At 38.0% G+C, this 22,340-nt stretch overlaps 1 protein-coding gene across 1 annotated transcript in view; it reads left to right on the plus strand.

Moving 5' to 3' along the window:
• The first annotated feature begins 12,825 nt into the window (after positions 1–12,825).
• The window catches only part of LOC140692167 (thrombospondin type-1 domain-containing protein 7B-like), a 134,244-nt gene continuing 124,729 nt past the window's right edge, over positions 12,826–22,340 (plus strand). The window contains 4 exon segments of the mRNA XM_072956933.1: positions 12,826–12,982; positions 14,099–14,242; positions 14,245–14,290; positions 15,904–16,137. Of these exon segments, the coding sequence (XP_072813034.1) occupies positions 12,826–12,982; positions 14,099–14,242; positions 14,245–14,290; positions 15,904–16,137 (581 nt within the window).

Here is a 22,340-nt window from a genome sequence, read left to right on the forward strand (position 1 = left end):
CTGACATCTCTATGGTTTCATCACGGATGTCTGTCGGGGCATACTACACTGGGGCTGGGATGCATACTACAAAAGCATAAGCTACAGTTTCTACCTTACATCAATGTAACATCTTCCTCTTCTCATTTATTTCTTCAGCCAGAATTTGCTGAGACCTACTATGCACCAGGCATTGTGCTCAGTGTTTGATGCAATATTATAAAAGGCAAAATTCCATCTTTGGAGATTGTGCATCAAACTGCTTGGATACCTCATAAGTGTTGTTTTACCCAGAAGCTATTAATTACTGCATCACACATATTGTCGGTAGTTATAATGCTGAACTTTCAGCTGTTACATCAGTAAATATTTGCCGTGGAAAAACTATGCTTCCATATTTGAAACCTTGTATTAGTGTTAGAGAGTGGGACACGCTAGTTAAAGAGTTCACTCTATCCAAAATTATGAAATTTTAGGGCCTACTATGTAAGTTTCAACTCAGTTTTTGTCTGCAACAGACAATACATTTTCTATTCCTTCCTGAAAATTTGTATTTTTTCAAAGCAAACTGGATATGGCGTCAAAGCACAACCCATAAAGGAAAAGTTGACAGATTGGACTTAAATTAAAAGTTTAATTAAAAATGAAAAACTTTGCTTTGCAAAAAAATACTCTGAAGAAAATGCAAAAAACCACACAGACCATGAGCATGTATTTGTATATCACAAGTCTGACAAAGAACTTGTAACTAGAATATATGAAGAACTCTCAAAACTCAATACTATGAAAACAAACAACCTGTTTTAGCTCTGGCTACTGCAACAAAATAAGTAGACTGGGTGGCTTTTACAACAGACGTTTATTTCAAAATGTTTTTGAAGTGCAAAATCAAGGTGCCTATAGATTGTTGTCTGGTGAGGGACTGCTTCTTGGCTTGTAGACAGCTCCATTCTTGCTGCGTGTTTTTCTTCCTTTTCTTATAAGGACGCTAATCTGACAATGAGACCCCCACTCTTATGACCTTGTCTGAACCTAGTCACTTCCCAAAGGCCCCCTCTCCAAATACCACCACATAATGGGTTGAGGTTTCAGTATATGATTTTGGAGAGACACAAACATTCGATTCATAACACAGTCCAGTTTGAAAATTGAGTCAAAGATTTGCATAGACACTTTACCAACAGAGATGTAGAAATGACAAGTAAGAGCATGAAAAGAGGTTCAACATCATTAGTAATTTGGAAAGTGAAAATAAAAATTATGGAGTATTACCACTATTCACCGTAAGTATGATGAAAATTGGGGAGGAAGTTATAGCTCAGTGGTACAGCACGTGCTTAGCATGCATGAGGTCCTGGGTTCAATCTCCAGTACCTCTAAATAAATATAAATAAATAAATAGATAGATAGATAAATAGGTAAATACATACATACATACATACATACATACATACATACATACATACCGAATTACTGCTGGTAACAAGGCAGAACAACCAGAAAGCCCACACATCGTTGATGAAATGAAATATGGTGTGACCACTTTGGAAAACAGTTTGAAAGTGTCCTATAAAATCTACACTTACAGATGACTCAACAATCACCCTCCTAATTATTTACCCAAAGTAAATTAAAAGTTATATTTACACAAGAACCTGTGTATCAGCTTTATTCAGAATCACCAATACATGGAAACAACCCAGATGTTCTTCAGTAGGAGAATACACAAAATGTGTTCTATCCATGCAGTGGAGTAATACTCAACAACAACAAAAATGGAAGGAATTATTGACATATGCAGCAACACAGGCTGTGGAATTCCATTTTGGTGACACTCTAGGGGAGAAAAAGCAAAACTGTAGAGACAGAATGGATCAGGATTTTCTAGGGGTTAAGACTGAGGGGCTGGGGCAGGTAGGGGTTGAGTCCAAAGAGGACAGCACAGAGAAATATTTGTGGTGACAGAATTGTTCTGTCTCATGGTTTTGGTAGTGGATGCAGGCTCAATGCATTTGCCAAAACCCATGGAACTGTAGCGCCCGAAGAGTGCATTTTATTGTATGTAACTTAAAAATAAATTTAAATCAAGGGTGATGATAAATAACAAAAAAAAAGGAAATTGAGATTATTTTCCTACAAGAACTTTAATGTAGTTCACATTCCTTGACTAGGATTTTCCATCTCTAGAAATTTATTCTTAGGAAAGCAATCAACGATATGGTCAAGAGTGTTCTTTGCTGTATTACTCATCACAGGGAAATTGAAAACATTTTAATTGTGCAATTAAAGTGAGGTAGTTAAGTAAATTATATTTCCCATTTATAGGCATTAAAATTATGTTCCTGAAGGTTAATTATAGAGAGGAATGATTATTCTTTACTGATATATTATCATTTTACTCTGTTGATTTCCCCAGTTTAACTTAAAATACTGATTTTCAAATATTTGAAAACTTTTAGACAACTTGAAACTTGTACTTTCTAAAGGTATACCACATATTCAATCTGGTCCAAGTCCTCTTCCTATTAGCTCAATATATAGCTGGATAGGTAGACAGGTGAGAAGAGTAATATCTCTGCCTTTATAATCATTTCAATTCCTCTTATTTTTTGAGCAAAGGCAAAATTAGGATGGAGAATATAGTATCTTTGATTCAAATCATTTTTCTATTTGGAATGCCCTTTATACTTATTTCCACCAGTAATAAAAAGCTACATTATATATAAAGGTGCTTTGCAATTTCCAAAATATTATTTTACATTAGCCTCTTTGATCTCGAATCAGAACCGATAATGTAATTGGAGATGATAGTAGTGCCCCACCTCCTGCTTATACAAGGCATCGGAAGCCTAAAACAGCTTAATAATGTTCCAGGGTCACATTTTGGTAAGTATCAAAGGCAGAACTCAAATCCCAACTCCTCGTCAAATATTCTGTCTATTATAATGCACTGTTTATTTACTCAAAAGATTTTTTCCCTTTTGAGGAAGCATGTCTTGCATTACAAAGGACATTTATTTCATTATTGTCATTCCAGATTCACTTTTAAAAATTATACAGTTTCTCTGTTAAATTCTCATGAGAAACACGGTTTCCACACTAAGCAGATACCCTCAAATCGTGTTTTGAGCTATATCAGTGTGCTTTTTTCAGTGTTTGCTCTGTGCCTTCTTGGACAAGACCTTCTTACCACCTCCCCCACCTACCACCCCACCAAATTTCTGAGCAATCCACTGTGTACAAAAACATTAAGTTTATTATGCCTCAGATGCAAACAGACAGAACAAGTCAGTGCTCAAAAATGAAATCTTGAAGCTCATTTTCAGAAACAGTAACCCTGAAAAGCAGACTTTCATATGTAAGAGCCAGGCATATGGGAGGAAAGTGTTTTGTAAATCCCAGATAGCTCCCTCCAGATAGGAGAATGAGAGGCCAGATGACTCAGAATACAGTTTTAGCATAAGCCAGAATCCTGCATTGGCCAGTTTCCTGGATCAGAAAGGGGGGACCTAGGGAGAAGATTGAGAAGCGGCATGTGGACATGAGGATCCTTGGCCCCTCTCATTCTGCAGATGAAATATGGGACTGAAGAAATGAAACCTCTGGACATTTCAGATAGGTTAAAGGAAAAGCAAAGCAGAGTGGCCAGTATTTCATTCCTGGTTTGAGATTGTGGGACGAGATTATACACAGGGTTCCTTGCACCCCAACATAAAGAGATGGGGCTGAAATAGTGACACACGGGTGTGCTGTGTTTAGGCACAGAGTGGGTCTGAGCTAGCTGCCCAGCACCCTCCCAACCTGGTCTCCCCAGTTTATCTGTAACCTGGGGGTTTATCATGCTCCACTGTGGGACGTGGAGGTACTGACTGCCCCAGGAAACTGGAAGTAGCTTGGAGTCAGCTCTACGTGAGTATCAAGTACCTGAACTAGAAAATCAGAAGCTGTGACAGGAACCCTAGAAATTAGCAGTGGATGCAGGTGAATCATCAAAGACTAGATGATGATCCACAAAGACCAAGTTGATGGGAATAGCTCAGTAGGGAACCAGCAAATTTCAAAGGAGAGTGAGCAACAACATGGGTGTGTGTTACATTCAGCTGCCACCCAGAGAGAAAGGAAGAAGGAGAGAGGGAGAAATATAGAAAAACTGAGACCGAGTTACCTTTGAAAAGATTTAGTTGGATCATGAGGTGCTAAGTTACTTTAAATGGATATATTTCTGTCCCTTCCCCAACTCCCATCTGGCCCTGGCCACCAACCAGAAATTGGGGCTTGTGAGCAATTTGATATCATTTGCAGGAAAAAAACTAACTTTTTAAGGCCACATTTTGGTAGGTGTCAAAAAACAGAACTATACAAACAGTCTCTGTTTTTTCAAACCTAGGTCAAAATGAGTAATTTTTAAACCTTTTACACATTCATAAAATAGCAGTTACTTCCCTCTGGAATATGTGACTGAGGCCAAGGAAATGTGATGTTTCAACACTAAGACATTTTGTTAGATTTTATGTGCATGTGTTTTTAAGCAATTGTAATTTGCTCGTAAATCGTACACTGTTTCTGCCCTTTCGCATCTTCTCACACCTGAGTAACACACAGAATTCATGAGCTAAAGGTGTTGGGATGCTTTACACTTGACTGATTCTCCACAGATAAGGTTTTGTGTAGCCAAGCATATAAATTGTCCTGACAGTGAGTAGAAGGTATGCCTGTCGATAAAGGATTGTGTTTAAGAAATGGGCTGTTAGCACTAGGTTGCCCAGGTCCAAATTCAAGCTCTACCATTTTACCTGTGTTTGTCTTTGTATGGGTAATTTCACAAATCTAAGACTCAGTTTTCTCATATGCATAATGAGCATAATGGTAGATCTTACCTCATAGCACTGCCATGACATTTAAATGAGTTGGTATATGTAAGTCACTTAGAGTAACAAACATTGATTAATGTACATGTTTACTGTTATTGATGCTTTGAGGATTAAATGAGTTCATAAATACATATAAACTGTAACATTCTGCTGGATACATTCTCAGTGATCACAGTGTTAGCTGCTGCTGTTATATTCCGAGATGCTGAGGAGCTCATATACCTGCTCAGTCAGACCGGCTTCTGAACAAACAGCTCACCAGCCATCAGATGGTATTTCAGCTAACTTCTGGCCTTTGTGGACATGTTTACCTTGGAAATACTGATTCCCTATTTTAAGCTGTTGCTATTTTTTTAGATTTTATTTTATTGAGTTATAGTCAGTTTACAATGTTGTGTCAATTTCCAGCGTAGGGCACAATTTTTCAGTTACACATGAACATACGTATATTCATTGTCGCATTCTTTTCCACCATGAGTTACCACAAGATCTTGTATATATTTCCCTGTGCTATACAGTATAATCTTGTTTATCTATTCTATATATACCTGTCAGTATCTACAAATTTCAAAATCCCAGTCTGTCCCTTCCCATCTCCCTCCCTCCTGGCAACCACAAGTTTGTATTCTATGTCTATGAGTCTGTTTCAGTTTTGTACTAATGTTCATTTGTCTTTTTCTTTTTTTTTGATTTTTTAACATTTTTTATTGATTCATAATCATTTTACAGTGTTGTGTCAAATTCCAGTGTTCAGTACAATTTTTCAGTCATTCATGGACATATACACACTCATTGTCACATTTTTTTCTCTGTGATTTATCATAACATTTTGTGTATATTTCCCTGTGCTATACAGTGTAATCTTGTTTATCTATTCTACAATTTTGAAACCCCAGTCTATCCCTTCCCACCCTCTACCCCGCCCCCCACCCCGGTAACCACAAGTCTGTATTCTCTGTCCATGAGTCTATTTCTGTCCTGTATTTATGCTTTGTTTTTGTTTGTTTGTTTGTTTTTGTTTTTTAGATTCCACATATGAGCGATCTCATATGGTATTTTTTTTTCTCTTTCTGGCTTACTTCACTTAGAATGACATTCTCTGGGAGCATCCATGTTGCTGCAAATGGCATTATGTTGTCGGTTTTTATGGCTGAGTAGTATTCCATTGTATAAATATACCACATCTTCTTTATCCAGTCACCTGTTGATGGACATTTAGGTTGTTTCCATGTTTTGGCTATTGTAAATAGTGCTGCTATGAACATTGGGGTGCAGGTGTCGTCCTGAAGTAGATTTCCTTCTGGGTACAAGCCCAGGAGTGGGATTCCTGGGTCATATGGTAAGTCTATTCCTAGTCTTTTGAGGAATCGCCACACTGTTTTCCATAGTGGCTGCACCAAACTGCATTCCCACCAGCAGTGTAGGAGGGTTCCCCTTTCTCCACAGCCTCTCCAGCATTTGTCATTTTTGGATTTTTGAATGACAGCCATTCTGACTGGTGTGAGGTGATACCTCATTGTAGTTTTGATTTGCATTTCTCTGATAATTAGTGATATTGAACATTTTTTCATGTGTTTTTTGATCATTTGTATGTTTTCCTTGGAGAATTGCTTGTTTATGTCTTCTGCCCACTTTTGGATTGGGTTGTTTATTTTTTTCTTATTGAGTCGTATGAGCTGCTTATATATTTTGGAGATCAAGCCTTTGTCGGTTTCACTTGCAAAAATTTTCTCCCATTCCGTAGGTTTTCTTCTTGTTTTATTTCTGGTTTCCTTTGCTCTGCAGAAGCTTGTAAGTTTCATTAGGTCCCATTTGTTTATTCTTGCTTTTATTTCTTCTAGGAGAAAATTTTTGAAATGTATGTCAGATAATGTTTTGCCTATGTTTTCCTCTAGGAGGTTTATTGTATCTTGTCTTATGTTTAAGTCTTTAATCCATTTTGAGTTGATTTTTGTATATGGTGTAAGGGTGTGTTCTAGCCTCATTGTTTTACATGCTGCTGTCCAGTTTTCCCAACACCATTTGCTGAAGAGACTGTCTTTATTCCATTGTATATTCTTGCCTCCTTTGTCGAAGATGAGTTGACCAAAAGTTTGTGGATTCATCTCTGGTTTCTCTATTCTGTTCCATTGGTCTATATGTCAGTTTTGGTACTGATACCATGCTGTCTTGATGACTGTAGCTCTATAGTATTGTCTGAAGTCTGGGAGAGTTATTCCTCCAGCCTCTTTCTTTCTCTTCAGTAATGCTTTAGCAATTCTAGGTCTTTGATGGTTCCATATAAATTTTATTATGATTTGTTCTAGTTCTGTGAAATATGTCCTGGGTAATTGGATAGGGATTGCATTAAATCTGTAGATTGCCTTGGGCAGTGTGACCATTTTAACAACATTGATTCTTCCAATCCAAGAGCATCGAATATCTTTCCATTTTTTAAATGGTTTATAATTTTCTGTGTATAATTCTTTCATTTTCTTTTCTTTATTTTTTTTAATTTTAGATTCCACATATGAGCGAGCTCATATGGTATTTTTCTTTCTCTTGCTATTGCTATTTCTTATGTAAAGTATTTTCCTAATATTTGTTAGGAACATTTGTTTGTCATTTTCTTCATGCTTATTTTATTTAGTCTTTATTCTTACATTCTCTTCTTCTTGTATCAGCTGTTAGAGTTTTATTGTTTTTCTCTTTCTGAGCATCATTACATCATGACTGTATTTTGAGCTTGTATTTGTGTGATCATGCATTGTGTGTTTTTGCTGAATGTCCATACTTTCCTGTTCCTGTTTGGCCTTGTGTTCTATCTTGTCCTTCCAATGCTCCATTTGGAATCTTCTTCATCTGTTTAACTTTCATTTTTGAAAAGTATTGCCTTATTCAGTCTTGTCTTATGATGCAATTCCCAGATAATCAAGCTGCTCCCTCCCTTGTACTTACTTATTCCAATACTAAATTTACCGACTATCTGAGAATGAATTGTGTAGAATCCCTTCTTTATGGTTTGACATCAGCTAAAAGTAATGTAACAAGAAAGATGTAGGTAAGAGATGAACCAGTAGGCAATACAGTAAATGGATAAGAATATGGCTTGTAATGTCCAGCAGGTAGATTTTCCAGTTCCAGCTCAGACACTTAAAAGCCATTATGACTTTTGACCAAGTTTTTTTTCTTAATTAAAAAATACTTTTTTATATTTTACTTTTTTTAACACCTTTATTGTGGTATGATTCCTGTACAGTAAACTACACACTTTTCAGGTGTACAATTTGATGGATTTTAATAGGTGTATACACCAATGAAACCACTACCACTATCAAGATAGCTAACATCTCCTGCCAAGAGGTGCAAATTCAGGACCTCAGGTGTAACGATAGTGACTAACTAATGATGTCAATATGAATATTCAGTAAACCGTGTGGTTTGCGCAGAGTATAGCACACTCTGTGCTTTCCCAGATATCAGATGCTGATCTTAATTTTATTTTATTGCAGTTGTTGTTTTGGTTATTATGAATATGATGATACTTAACATCAAGTTTCTTTATCTGCCTTTCTGTATGTGCAAGCTAGATAGACAAATAAACTTCATATTGTAAACTTAGCCAGCAGAAGCATTAATTGCAATGCTGCCATGGCGTTGTGGCACACAGCTTCTATTTAGCCCTTACTTCTGTTTCATATTTTGTTGGTTTGAAATATAAACATTTCCTGAGCTGATTAGGGTCCCAGTCCAGAAGTGACCAGGGGCTACTTGCCTTTAAGGAGATAACAGATAAATTAAAAAAATGGAATTAAATGTATACAAATTCCAGTAAATTTGCTATGCACTGTCCACTGACATTTTACTCAGCTGTTGGCAAGAATTTAATCAAGGTTTATTGACATTGTTTTCTGAAATTTAAATAGGACATAAAATTTTATGACATGCATAGTATTTTCAATAACTGTTTCATTATTCTCCATAGATAGTGTGATAGAATACAAGAGGAAATCTCAATAAAGCACCAAAATTGTGTTATTTTGGGAAGAGTAAGGTAGTTTGAAGTTTGTGTAATGACTGAATGCTGGTCAACTTTTAAAATCAGACTGTGGATTCGTGGATATCTGAGTTTCTCTTTCTTTTCCTATTTTGTCTATATCTTTTCTCTTTTGGATAAATGGTGTAAAGTCAGAAAACTAAGAATGATAGTTGTTTGTTGTATTGTTATAAAAGATAGATGGTAGCTTATAATATTAAATTCTAGTTCTTTAGGATTATTAAAGAAAGAATGCCACAGGATATAGTATAAGTATGGTTTAAACATTAGTTTGATATGGAAAGCCCGAAGTCTGATGGCTACATTAGTGTTAAATTTACATGGTTGCTTAACCAATAGCCATAGAGATTCTGCCATGAATTATTTTTACTTTAAGTAGCCTATTCATTTGAACTAGAATAAAAACATTTTTGGGGAATTTCAAGTTGATTCAGATGTTCAAGAATCTTTCCCTCATCTAAGAACTGTTGTTTTTAGCCAGGAATGGGCAAATATGAGAGAAGTAGAGTGAACCATGGCCAAGACCTAGTCATCTGGCTGTCAATGCCAATGTCTACAGAATCACAAACAAAACTGAGTGATGAATATATGTCCAGAATTCTACTCCTAAGTATATAGTGAAAATAATTTAAAACAGCTACTCAAACAAATACATGTCTAAGCGTGTTCTTACAGCACTATTCACAATAGCCAAAAGGTGCTCCTCGCCTTGAATGGATAAACAAATCATGGAAATACATACAGTGGAATATTACCCCATCATAAGTGGAATGAAGTAGTGGTGCATGCTACAATATCAATCATCCTCCAGAGTATTATGCTAAGTGAAAAAAGCCAGATGCAAAAGATCACAACATATATGATTCCATTAATATAAAATATTCAGAACAGATGAATCTGTAGAGATAGAACATAAATTGGTGGTTGCCAGAGTCTGAGGGAGGAATTAATGGGGAGAAACTGTTCAATGGGTAATGGGTTTTTGTTTTGTTTTTTTTTTTAATGGAGGTACAGGGGATTGAACCCAGGACCTCTTGCTTGCTAGGCATGCACTCTACCACTAAGCTATTACCCTCCCAGGTGAAGAGTTTTTTTACTTTGGAGTAGTGAAAATGTTTTGAAGCAAGATAGAGTTGGTAGTTGCAAAAACATTGTGATTAACTAAGTGCCACTGAAGTGTTTACTCTAAAATGGTTCATTTTATGTAATGTGGATTTTGCCATTTAAAATTATTTAAAAAGTACCAGGTGACAAGGTTGGAGCAGCACCATATCCCATATTTTCAAAATCACAAATGGTTTAAATACATCTATTACATGAGGAGAGAAAGTGGCGTTTGTCATTATCCATCACTGGGAGCTTGGTGAGGACTGGAAGTAATTTTAGGGTCTTCTTGGAAGATGAATTCAATTTGCCTCTTATATATATTCAGTTTTATTATGACATTAGATTACGAGAGCTTGTGAAAATCACTTTTAATGACTTGATTCTGTGCCGTGTGCTGCTTTATTTTCCATGCTTGCCTGAGATTTTAGTTGGTCTCATCGATCCAGCCTCGAAAATGAAAACAGGAAAGTATAAATGATCCTGTTTTGAAACGTGTTCTCTCTGTGCAATGGGAAGATAATTATACCAATGTGGATGGGCAGATGAGGTTATTCAGTCTCAAGTGCTTTATTTTTGGCTCTTAAATCATTTAGAGTAGCCACATATAAATAAAATGGTCTGGATAATTATAAACAGTCTTAATATATTGTGTGAACCAATCTGTGCCACTGTTGGTAGTTGTTTGCACACATCTATGCTTGGTAAAGCAGGCTCTTTCCAAGATTGTGGCGTAAATATTTAGATTTTTTAGATAAAGAACTTCATTAGGTTTTGGTGGTGTACCTCTTTGCAAACATCATTTTTTAAGGTTGTGTCTCTATATGGAATCCTCTCTGTGTTGTTGGACAGCCTTTCTGCTGTGTATGTTGCATAAGTGATTTCACATCCTTAGAATATCTGTGAAGGGTTAATGTTATTATCTCATTATTGCAAATGAGATAACTGAGGTTCGAAGAAGTTAAGCGAAACCCGCAAGAGGATCAGTGGTGCTAGGATTCATCCTCACATACTTAGTCTACCTGTGGCTGGGATCCCATTGTACAACTTTTCTTTAGCAAAACGTCTTATGCACTAGCTCATGCATGAATTGCCGAGCTTGCTTGTTGACTGTTCACTTGGCTTCCCTGAAGAATATCTTATCTGTGTGCTCACACTTCTGAGTTAGCCTGTATAGACAAGCTGTCAGAATGTTGGTGGGAATATTGACATTTAACTGCATGGTGGAAATGGGTATATCAGTTTATAGGACAGCTTAAGTTTTAAAAAAAATCATCCCAGCACCCCAAGTGAATCTAAGGGTGCTGAATGATGGATGACTGGGGAGGATGCTAAATTTGGGTCATGGGAAACCTGAAAATTTGGGAATTTAAGGAAGGCAGAAATAGAACCAAATTCATGTGTCAGTCTAAGTTTTTCAAAATTTGATGTCAGATACCTCTTCCTATACAGGCTTTCTCTCTTCCTCCTGCAGCTTCAGGATTAACTGTCTTCCACATACCTTGTGTTTTCCTATCACTATACCTTTGTTAACATTTGGATTGCCTGGAGTGCCCTCCCTGGTTGCCACTGATTCTCAGCCTTGCTCCTTCTGCTTGTTGAAAGCCTTCTGCTCTTAGGCTAGTCCCTCAGAAAGCCTCCTCTTCCTTAAACCACCATAGCAGTCTCTGTTTAAAACATCAATTTGCAGCTTGAAATTTACTTTTGGACTAGGTGTTATTTTTATGTATTTATAGCTCATCTCTGTTATTAATCATGAGCTGGGAGATGAATAATAATATCTTCACTTGTATTTATTCCATTATATGCCTTGGACTTGGTATGTGCTCATGAAATAGTAGTTGATAATTTTATAACTCTTGAAGGCAGGGTTTTCTCAAAACATATCAATAAAATACCATTTCTGGGAGAGATGCTCTCATTAAAAGGTAGCCATTGGTCAAATAAGGTTAAAAACCACCACATACCATTTCTATCTCAGGAAGTTTACATAGTAGTTGGCATTTTCAACATCCACTGCTCTACAGTAGTGAGACTGATTTTACTATTTTAACCCGTACTTCTAAGCTCACCTTCTAATTTTTAAAATAAGAACTCTTCCAATATCTCCTATTCCTCAAAATGTTCTTAGCAAGAAACTGCTTCAAGGTCTTTTTGTATAAAAATTTTGCTCATAATAGTCACAAATGTGGAAACTGGAGTTTGATACAATCTAGTCTGTACATTTTGTTCGGCCTTTCCACATAGTACTTGGGAAGGCACCCCCCCTTAGTTGTATTGGTGTGTTTGTGTGTGTGTGTGTGTGTGTGTGTCTTTGCATGTCCTATACAATTTGGACTCAACCTGAAAATAGATTGAGATTGAAAAGAGAATGGTTGGAACTGGTCTTTCAGCTTGATTATCTGCTGGAATCTCTATTACTTCTCATAATATGCTTGAAAAGTTTTATTTGTACCTTAAGGGCAATGAGCCTGGCCTCATTTACAAATATGAATGCAGATGTTAGGAGGGGACTGTCTTCTCCCCCAGACTGTGTGGCTCACTGTTAGCTTGTTTTATTTACTTCCTCTGAAAAGAAATATCCATCCCTTGGAATTAGACCCAGTATTGTTAGTGGGGAAACTCAGTTTTGGAGTCAGAAAGTTTCAATTTAATTCCCAACTCAGGCCTGTGTGACCCTGAGCAGGTTTTCCTTCCAGAGCCACTGACTCATCATCTACGAAACAAGATGAGTCACTTCTGCCTCCAAGAGCATTTTACAAGGACAGTGCCTGGCCCAGGAGAGATGCTGCACAAGTATTGGTCCCTTTTTGCAGTTATTTTTTGTGTCAGGTTATGACAGGAGAGTTCCACAGGCATAAAGTCATACGGACAAAGCTGCCTCTCCCCGTTGTTGCCATTCCGCGTTTCACGGCATTTCTTCAAACCATGAATGGTGTCGCTCTCCTTCACGTCTTCTGTCTCTGTGTGGCAACTATAGGGGTGGGCAGGGGTTAGTAAGAGTTGAATTGTTATCTATAAGGGGAATATTTGAATTCTAAAAATAGTGAATAAATAACCTGAAAGAGAGTTTAAAAATTTTTTATTGTAATCATTTGAGATACGGGGAAAGCAACTTACAAATGATCAGTTTAGTCTTATCATCTGTTAATTGTAAAACTCCATCCCCCCATTTTTTATATATACATATAATATATATATAATATGTGCTATATATTATTATATATAATACATGTTTATTTATTTTTATATACATTATATATAAATATTTATATATATATAAATACTTTGGTTGGAATAATTCATCACATCATTCAAAGGGGAATAGTAAATGCATTAGGAGAAACTTCCAACTTTTGTATAAATCCATTATATAATTTTGTTTTATTTTTAATTTTTATTTTTTTGGGTGGTAATTAGGTTTGTTTGTTTGTTTATTGGGGGAGGTACTGGGGACTGAACCCAAGACCTTGTGCATGCTAAGCATGCACTCTACCACTTGAACTATACCCTCCCCCCATTATATAATTTTAGCCATGGGTTCATTTCCATGTGGTTTAGGATTATATATGACTATGCACAAACAGCATAAAAGGATCATCGTGGTGACAGTCTTGCTTAAGGTTACATATTTGGAGGTGAAATCACTCAATAGAAAATTAGATTGATAATTTTGGGGAGTGAGTAGAATAGATTGTTCAACATATACTGTGGTTTTCAGGCCAACTGACTACTCTGACTCCCATTTTGCAGAAAACCATGTACTTGTTACATGTGGTTGTCAATACGTGTCAGTCCTGTCTGTCTCCAGCCATCCATGGCTAAACTGTTCCTGGGAGAAGCCCACTTGTCCCTGTGAAGGATGACAAATGGCAGCTTTGCTGCTGTATCTACCTTTCTAAATGCCGAATTCTCTCCTGGCAGGTTTTCTTGACATAAATATTATGACTGGCTTAAAAAAATCATTTTTCTGTACTTTATTGGTTTAGACACCAGGTGACGTCTTGTGAGCTAAGCTGAAGTAACAGGCAGTGATGAACCTAAAAGTTCCTTGGACTGGCTTTGTTTTTATATTCATCAGCATCTGTCTTGATCTGGTTGATTGCAGGAGAGGTATCGGGGAGTCTCTGTCCAGCATCTCCTCCTCCTGAACAGATAGCTTGTGAAATTCCCTGCCGAATGGACTGTGTGGTGAGTGAGTGGACAGAGTGGTCATCCTGCTCCCAGTCTTGTTCAAATAAAAACTCAGATGGAAACAGACCAGGTCGAGGACTATACTGGCGTTGGCTGGAGAAGGTGAGTAATAGGAAAGGCTTCTGTTCCCTACATCCAAATGAACAGTTTGTTTTCCAGGTGTGCCTTTTCTCTTTGATCCTCTGCAGGTTCCCATATCGACATGAATTACTTAAGCCCATCCTATATACAGGCTGTGGCAATCAGACAGATGTTAGTTTTTGAAATACTTTTTGGGGAAAAAAATAAAGCTGGGTTGATATACCTCCCACTTCAGATAGCTCATGCAATTGGGAACCTAATTGGAATATGTCTGGTAAAATGAGTTCCAAATTAGGAGTTAAGAGACATGGCTTCTTGAACAAGAGCCACCACTGATATTGGTAGGCTACCTGATTTGTGTGCCCTCATCTCCTGTTCTGTCAGGCTAGCCTGTGGTGAGAGGGAGAAAGATGAAGGCTGTGGAAATGGCTCTGAAGAAGCTAAAATGGTACTATGAGAATGTAAATGGGTGACATCAGAGCAAATGAGAGGAGCTACTCTTCCTATCACTTACAGCGATGGTCTCAGTCTCCAGACACATGTGTCATTTCTTTCAGGTCCTCCCTCGGCTTTGTGTGCCTACAGCTCAGTTGGAACTGTACAGTAGTATGGCTACTGGCTTTGAGGAACTTTTTAAACAAGATTCTGTTCTGTGGTCCTAAGAAATGGGGCCAGGGTCAAGATGAAGGAAGATTTTCATATTCTTAAAGTGCATTTGCTTTCTCTTCTTGTCTGTTATACTTCTGGAGGGAGAAAAAGTCAATAGTATTTAATGGGGGAAAAGAAATAACAAGAATAACAAGACCAAGGTCATAGATCTTCTCCAGCATTTGGCCCACTGAATAAAACATTATAGAGTGGAGGAGGAGGGGGAAAAAAGTCAAGACTTTAGGTAAATACCAGTTTTTACATGGATATAAAAATGGGAAAGAAAAGATAGTCATGAAATTTGGTTGTCTGACTCACCCAGGATTGTAAGGGTGCACATCTGTCTGGTCTGCCTGGCAGTGGATAACACATTGCCTGGTATTATTTCTGAGTTTAAGGATGGGCTCTCTCCTGCCAAACTTTGAGATTTCTCAATTTCTCAAATAGCAGTAAAATGCACTGCTTGATGGAGGATAGAGGTCTTAAAGTGGTTCTCTGAGAGAAAATAATAGTCTCTTAGGAAAGAAAGAGCTTATGTAGGTAATGTGTGTGTATGTGTGTATTTGACCTGATACCACTTCAAGGTCATGGGTTACTATAGCTAACTGACTAATTTGTGTAGGCATAATAATATTAAGATAAAAGCAGATTTCTTTGGAGTTTATCTCAGAAATGCATGACTCAGAGGTGGAAAGTAGAATCAATTGATTTTTTACATCTAATTGACATGCACCATTATCTGTTCTTTGGGAGAGAAGGGTGCAATGTATTGTTCTCAGGTTGTTCCTCAGGATGAAAGAACCATGACCTTCAAGTTGGAAATGGAGTGACTTGGCTCAGGCCAATGAAAGGTTGTTTCACAAAGGCCCTCTTTCTAGACCATTTAAACAGTTAAAACAACAAAAAACAAGAACGACAGTAACAACAGCAGCCACATGGCGATAACACCAGTGCCCGCTGTGTATTCTGTTTGATTTTGGTGTTTGCAAGTGGAAAGCCATGCCCCCCTAGTCAGGCCCTCCACGAGTATCGTTCATGCAATGACCATTCTTGTCTGCAACTCTACTGGGAGACAGCTCCGTGGGGCCCCTGTTCTGAAGACACATTGGTAACTGCCCTTAATGCAACCATTGGCTGGAATGGAGAAGCGACATGTGGCATGGGCATTCAGACACGGAGGGTCTTCTGTGTCAAGAGTCATGTGGGACAGGTGATGACAAAAAGGTATTATTGATAATTTATTGAAAGTACATAGGATTATGGCATAGTTGAATATTTTCAGTCAGAAGCATTTTTCAAGCCCTGAATATGTCTCAATCTGTGCTGGAGTAAGAGATTTTTGTTTTGCTTTGTTTGACTCTTCAGGACTTAAAAAATATGCCTCAACCAGAGGTAGACAATTTACTAAGTTGTAATGTGTGCATTAATTAATGGATAACAGTAAATATAATGCCCACCCATATTGAATCATTTTGAGTAACCAGATTTTCTAGAGCTGATATCAGTATTTTTGACTCTTTTTCAGTCACATAAAGACAAGGTCCATGTGAAGGTAGGTTACACACACACTTTGAAAATACAGGGCTATGTTCACTCTTCTTTAGGTCCCGCTGCTCTTGTCTGCACTGAGTAAATCCACACGGTCATTTTAAATCAACTAATTCCTGCCCTTGAGTAGGCTTACAGTCTCATGCATGCCATACCCTGCACAGGGAGAGGTAAATTAAAAAAAAAGGAGGAGAATGTGGACATGTGGACTAGGATATAGACATCAGCAAGGATCAGGACAGTTGCAAGTGATGGAGGGAAAAAGAGCACTTGGCTGGAGGAGTTTCTTTAGACCAAATGGGGAGACATAAGTCTTCCTGCAGTCTATGCAGGAGGGCTCCTGGAAGAGAAAATGTAAGGGACCTGCCTCATGTACAGAGACTGGGTAACTGGCCTGCCATAGAGATTTCCAAGTGGCTACATGTGAATGAGTCCCCATCCAGTGATGGAAGACTCTACTCCAGCCGCAGGGGCAGTGTGGGTCCCCAGGCTGGGCTGGTGCAAACTTGGGTCTAGGGTCACAAACTAGGCAACTTTGAGCTCTTCCCAAGGCATTTCTAAGTTGGGAAAATGATACCCTCTCTTCTTTCTGATCTTGATGCTTTGAGAGTATGAGTGGAGAGTTGACATGACTGTGCTCTCGCCTGATGGAAAAAGCAGGAGGAGAGAGTAAAATTGATGCTCAGGAAGAAGCAGAAACTGAAGCAGAACAAATCCTGGCAGCATCCAGCCCTGGTCCCATCCCCACTGAGGGAGCTGCCTTTCCTGGCAACCTGGGCAACTACATTTGCTCTCATGCCTGCTTCCATCCAGTTTGTGTTGCTGTCATGGGCAACTCAGACACCTGATTAATCTCATCTTGGGGCACCATGATGACGGACTCTGGGCCTTAGCCACATTGCCATGGAAACCGCTTGGGTTGTGTATAAGGAAAGTCATAGAACCTGAGCTGCTGATGGCAGAAATAGGGCAGACTGGCCAGATACTGTGGTGTTAGAGCATCTGAGGAGCAGATGGCTGTGCAAATACAAGAGAAGATAACTAGGGCTGGAAGTGAAGCATAGTCAAGAAGACTGAATCTCCCCCCTCCCAAATGTGGCGTTCAGTAAGCTGGGGTTGGATGATCTTCACTGTTGCCACCACAGATTTTAGCACCGTGTCTGGCATGTGGTTAGTGTCCATAAACGTTTTTAGAATTTATGAATGAATCAGACCTATGTGTAGGAAAGTAACAGGGTTTGACATGGAACAGATATGAATTGTAGAAGATTAAAGAAGCTGATGTTTATCCTTTGCTTTAAGAAAAAATATAAAATATTTAAAAATATAAAAATGTGAAATAGAAAAAGATAAAATCTACCATGATAAATTTTGGCTAAGGGGACTGACACGAAGTGTGATGTGCAGATTGTATGTATGTCCTTCTGCTCTTATTAAGTCATAAATGTTATTTCTGCTTTAGCATCTAACTCTAAGTTGCTTGTGATACTTTTTGGAATGTCAGTTTACACCAGTGTGTGTTTCAGTTTACCTGGTGGTAACAAAACACCATGCGGATCAATCGAGTCAGTGAAAGTTTTAGCCAAACATGGACAATAACGTTTGCACATCATTTGGTTCAGGACATAATCAAATTCATGAGGTTATGGTAAAATTCTGAAAGGCTTATAAAGATACCAAGCAGACAAAAGAACTCTTTTTATCTTGAGATGGATTGCAGCCTTGATAGTGTTCATTTTTATCATGTAAATTTCCAACTGCTGAAAAAAAGATGCGTGACATATTAGCTTGAATATCCAAATAAAAATTAGTATAGCTTAGATATAGGAATGGATGCTACATGAAATGCAGTAAACTATTATTCTTTACAGTGATGAGAAAATTGAGCATACTTGAAGTATGAGCTCTCTTCCAGGTAATGTTTCACCTCTGAACCACAACAGGAAAAATCTACTTGATGTGAATGCAGTTTATTTTTTTGTCTTAGCAATGGAGCATTAGAATTGAGACCGACAGCTACCAAAGACATTATCATCACATTTCAAACACTATTTGGACATGAAAAGTTGGATTATATGTTCAAACAGACCCCTATTTCCTTGTCTGGCTTTCTGATTACTATAATGACAGTTTTTTATAAAGTCTCTAAGCCCATCAGCTTATTCAAAGGTTAACTTAATGATATTTTGTCAGAAGAAAAATCACAGGGCCAACAGTTTATAGTTTAAAGCACAATTCACAAATGCATATGCATTTGTTTGATAATTTACGTGAGACTAAAAATATCATCATGACAATGAATAACCTCCAGTTTTGCTTGATTTTCCAACACAAGAAAATTAATTGCACATATGTTTTCCCTAAAACACACACACACACACATACTTTTTTTTTTGCACTTTTAATGAGGCTGGAGACTTAACAACCTAGTTTTAGTTTTTACTGTATGTCTCCAAACAGTCCTGCTCAACAAGGGAAGCCTGCATTGACTTAAGAAAAGTTAATTAAAATTCTTGAGGTAATGAGATTAATTGAGCTAAGAAAATAATACCTAGTATCCAGTGGAGCACATAGTGAGATAGAAGATCAGCGGTAGAAAGTATCCTTTGCTCTGTCATTTCAGAAAAATACACTTTTGCTCTTTTTGATGTGAAAGCCATTGTAGTGGAAAAAAATCCCCTCCCTTTTGTGAAATCCTGGGGGTGGGGGTGATGGCAATAGAAAGGGAAGAGGAAAATATCCTCAAGAAAGAGTGGGCTTCAGGGTAGAGAGAAAGAAGCATGTCTCCATGGACTGGATGGGCTAACATCATGTGCTCTAGCCCTAAACCCACTGCACTGGGATGTACAGAATTCCTTGCAAGTTCTTGCTTCCCTAGGGTGGTGTTTTGGTTTCCACGTAATTGTATAGGTTGCCATTGTATGTGTAATAGAATTGATTTTATCAGAAAATGAGGACTAGGGGTGTGGGTATAGCTCAGTGACAGAGCACGTGCTTAGCACTTAGCATGCATGAGGTTCAGTCTCCAATACCTCCATTAAAAAAAAAAGAAAAGAAAATGAGGACTAGCTAAGACACAACTGACACAGAGTGAGAGCTTGTTGGGATATTTTGGGACGTTTGTTTGGTTTTGTTTCACTACTCAATTTTTTTTTCAGTTGCAATGTGCAAAAAAATAATAACTAAGATTAAAATCCCACAACTCAAAGCCTTCCAAAGGTCCTAAAAGGTACTTTCTGCCATTAACATGAAAACATGGGCCCTTTTGTGAGATCTAGTAATTGAGAGCTCCGTTTACACATTTCCTGTTGAAAAAGTTGGCAGGTTGAGATGGTACGGCAGTTCCTGGGTTGGAGGACTACTCAAGGGAAGGGGTTGGAGTGCTGAGTCTGCACCATGATTGTGGACACATAACTGGAAAATGGCAGATCTCTGTAGCTCAATTTGATGCATTTCAGCACAGTGATTATAAGGAACTGAAACCTATAGGACGCCAAGAGGCAATCATCATGGAATACTCCAGTGCAAGTCCAGGAAAGTGTATGTGTTGAAATGAAATGTACTCATCCTTTTATCAAAAGTACTTCCAATCAAGGATCAGAGTGTTACAGGAGAGTAGGAAGTATGAATTTTGGCAAAAGGCAAGGAGCCATGATGTGTTTATTAACTAAAAACTGACTCTGTGTGTTTCCCTGGTTTTTAAGGCTTCAGTTTTGTTTCAGAGATGGCTGGATAAATGTGCCTAATATTCCCAGGGATTTGCCTTGTGGCTCCAACAGCATAAGTACTATTCAGTCACTCACTTCCTGTTACTAAATATATGCAATGCATTAAGATCTTCTGGCATTTTTAAGTTATGATATAAAATGGAATCCTACCATCAAAATTAGTGTATGTACAAAGTATGCACATATATGCACACTTGTGCACACACATACCCAGAAAACCAGCAGCATGAAAGATGTCAAAAGCTATTTCTTATTCAGTGACAATAAACGATACAGAGAATAAACATTATAGTTTTTAGAAGTGGAGGATACATAAGCTGCTAATGGTCGAAGAGAATATTTTTGAAGACTAAGAGGAAATTTATGAAATTGGAAATGAGATGGTCCTTGAAGGGGTTAGACAGCATATAAATAGGAGGAAGAGGAAGTTGAACCTCTAAGGAAAACGTCTGCATTATTGGCTGAAAAAATGAACAGAAAGACAGTTTCACTGGCAAGAAAATACTTGGCTCCTCTCAGACCAGCAATCACATTTCAGGAAAGCCTTCTGTTCATGGCATCTAACCTGATAAAAGCAGTCTAACCTGAGTTTGACATATGCCTTTGAGGGGATTTTACCTTTCTCACTGGTGGACTTAGGGGAAGAACACAGAGAAAGAGGACCATGTTACGAAGTTGACCTTAGGCCTGTTGAGTGTTTGTGGTGTGTGATGCTAACAAAGTGTCAATAAACATAAGCAATATTGGTTTCCCAAAAAAGATGAACAGCTGCTCCTAACTGGAAGTGAACAAAGTGCCTGCAGATTTAGCCACTCTCTTCAGAGCACCTGAAGCCAAGCCAGCAGCACAGGCATTTCTGAGCTCTTTGTGGACATATGAGTTGGTCCTGGCTGGGTCTGTGCACCCCTAGCCCTGCCGCCCCACTGAGCACACCGGAAGTTGTCCTTCCATTTCCAGCCACATACCAGGAGAGATTGGAGAGCAGACAGAATAAAGAGCAGTTCAATTAAATTTTAGTAGACTTCAGGGTATGAGTAAAGGACTTGGGAGTGAGTTTAGTGTTTTTTGCTATCTCTGTCAAAGGATGACATAAGTCTACCATACCAGAATAGTTTGTATTATTTAAATACTATTTTCTCTAAAGACACTTTTTCATTCCATTGTTGCATTCATTGAATTCAACTACTTAATAGGTAGTTTTTATGTATATTATGGATGATTATTAATAAGACCACTAGCAATTTATTGAGCAGTTTTTTCTGTGCATATATACATTTCCACTTTAATTTATCAGTATTACAGTGTTATAAGCACCACAGTGGAAGTAAAACAATATAGAGGGACTGAGGATGGAAATCTACTACGTTTAGCATCCCACATCCCAAATACAACCACTTTAGTAGTTTCTATTAACTATTAATAGTTATTTCTTTTCTTCCCCTCTCTTCTCTCTCTCTCTGTTTTTGCTGGGTATGCCTTCATGTGGTTCACAAGTTATAACAAAATACAAAGGGACATCTAATATATGACAATGAATTTCCTTCTACCGCTTCTGCTCCCATCCCCCGCCTCCCCGCCTCCTGTCCTGCCATTGGCAGCCACTCTGCTAGTTTCTTGTCTGTCTCCACTGTGTCTTTATGTCAGTGCAGGCAAGCGCCAGGATATATCCTCATCCTCCCTCCCCTTTCCGATGTTTACCTCCTTACTCTAAATGGTGTAGTTTTCATGTATCATTCATATATCTCTTCACTGATCAATTTAAAATGTCCGTTTACACTCCTCTCCTGACTTGACTCCTCTTCCTTTGGTTGGTGCTCTGTTGGTTGGTTATGTTTGCATTTTTGATTAATTTACTTAGAACTTTCTCATTTCATTTATATGTATTGGCTCTCTGAGGACCTGCTTTGTTGGAGGAGGACATCCAAGCCTCCCTCCCCTGCCACCTCCCATCTTGCGCTCACTGTGTCTTCACCTTACGGTGACAAGAAAAATATTGTGTACATTCTGTTCACAGCCAAATTCGTGTCTTGTCTATGCATTGCTTCTAAAGTTTTAAAACTAAGAATAGGTTTTTATTTTTATAATTATGTACCTTGACAAGATTTGGCCTCAGTGAGAGTCTCCTTTTTTGTCAGGTGACCTGGCTTTCTC

The sequence above is a fragment of the Vicugna pacos genome, unplaced genomic scaffold (assembly GCF_048564905.1).
Source record: "Vicugna pacos unplaced genomic scaffold, VicPac4 SAC-SAT, whole genome shotgun sequence".
NCBI lineage: Eukaryota > Metazoa > Chordata > Mammalia > Artiodactyla > Camelidae > Vicugna > Vicugna pacos.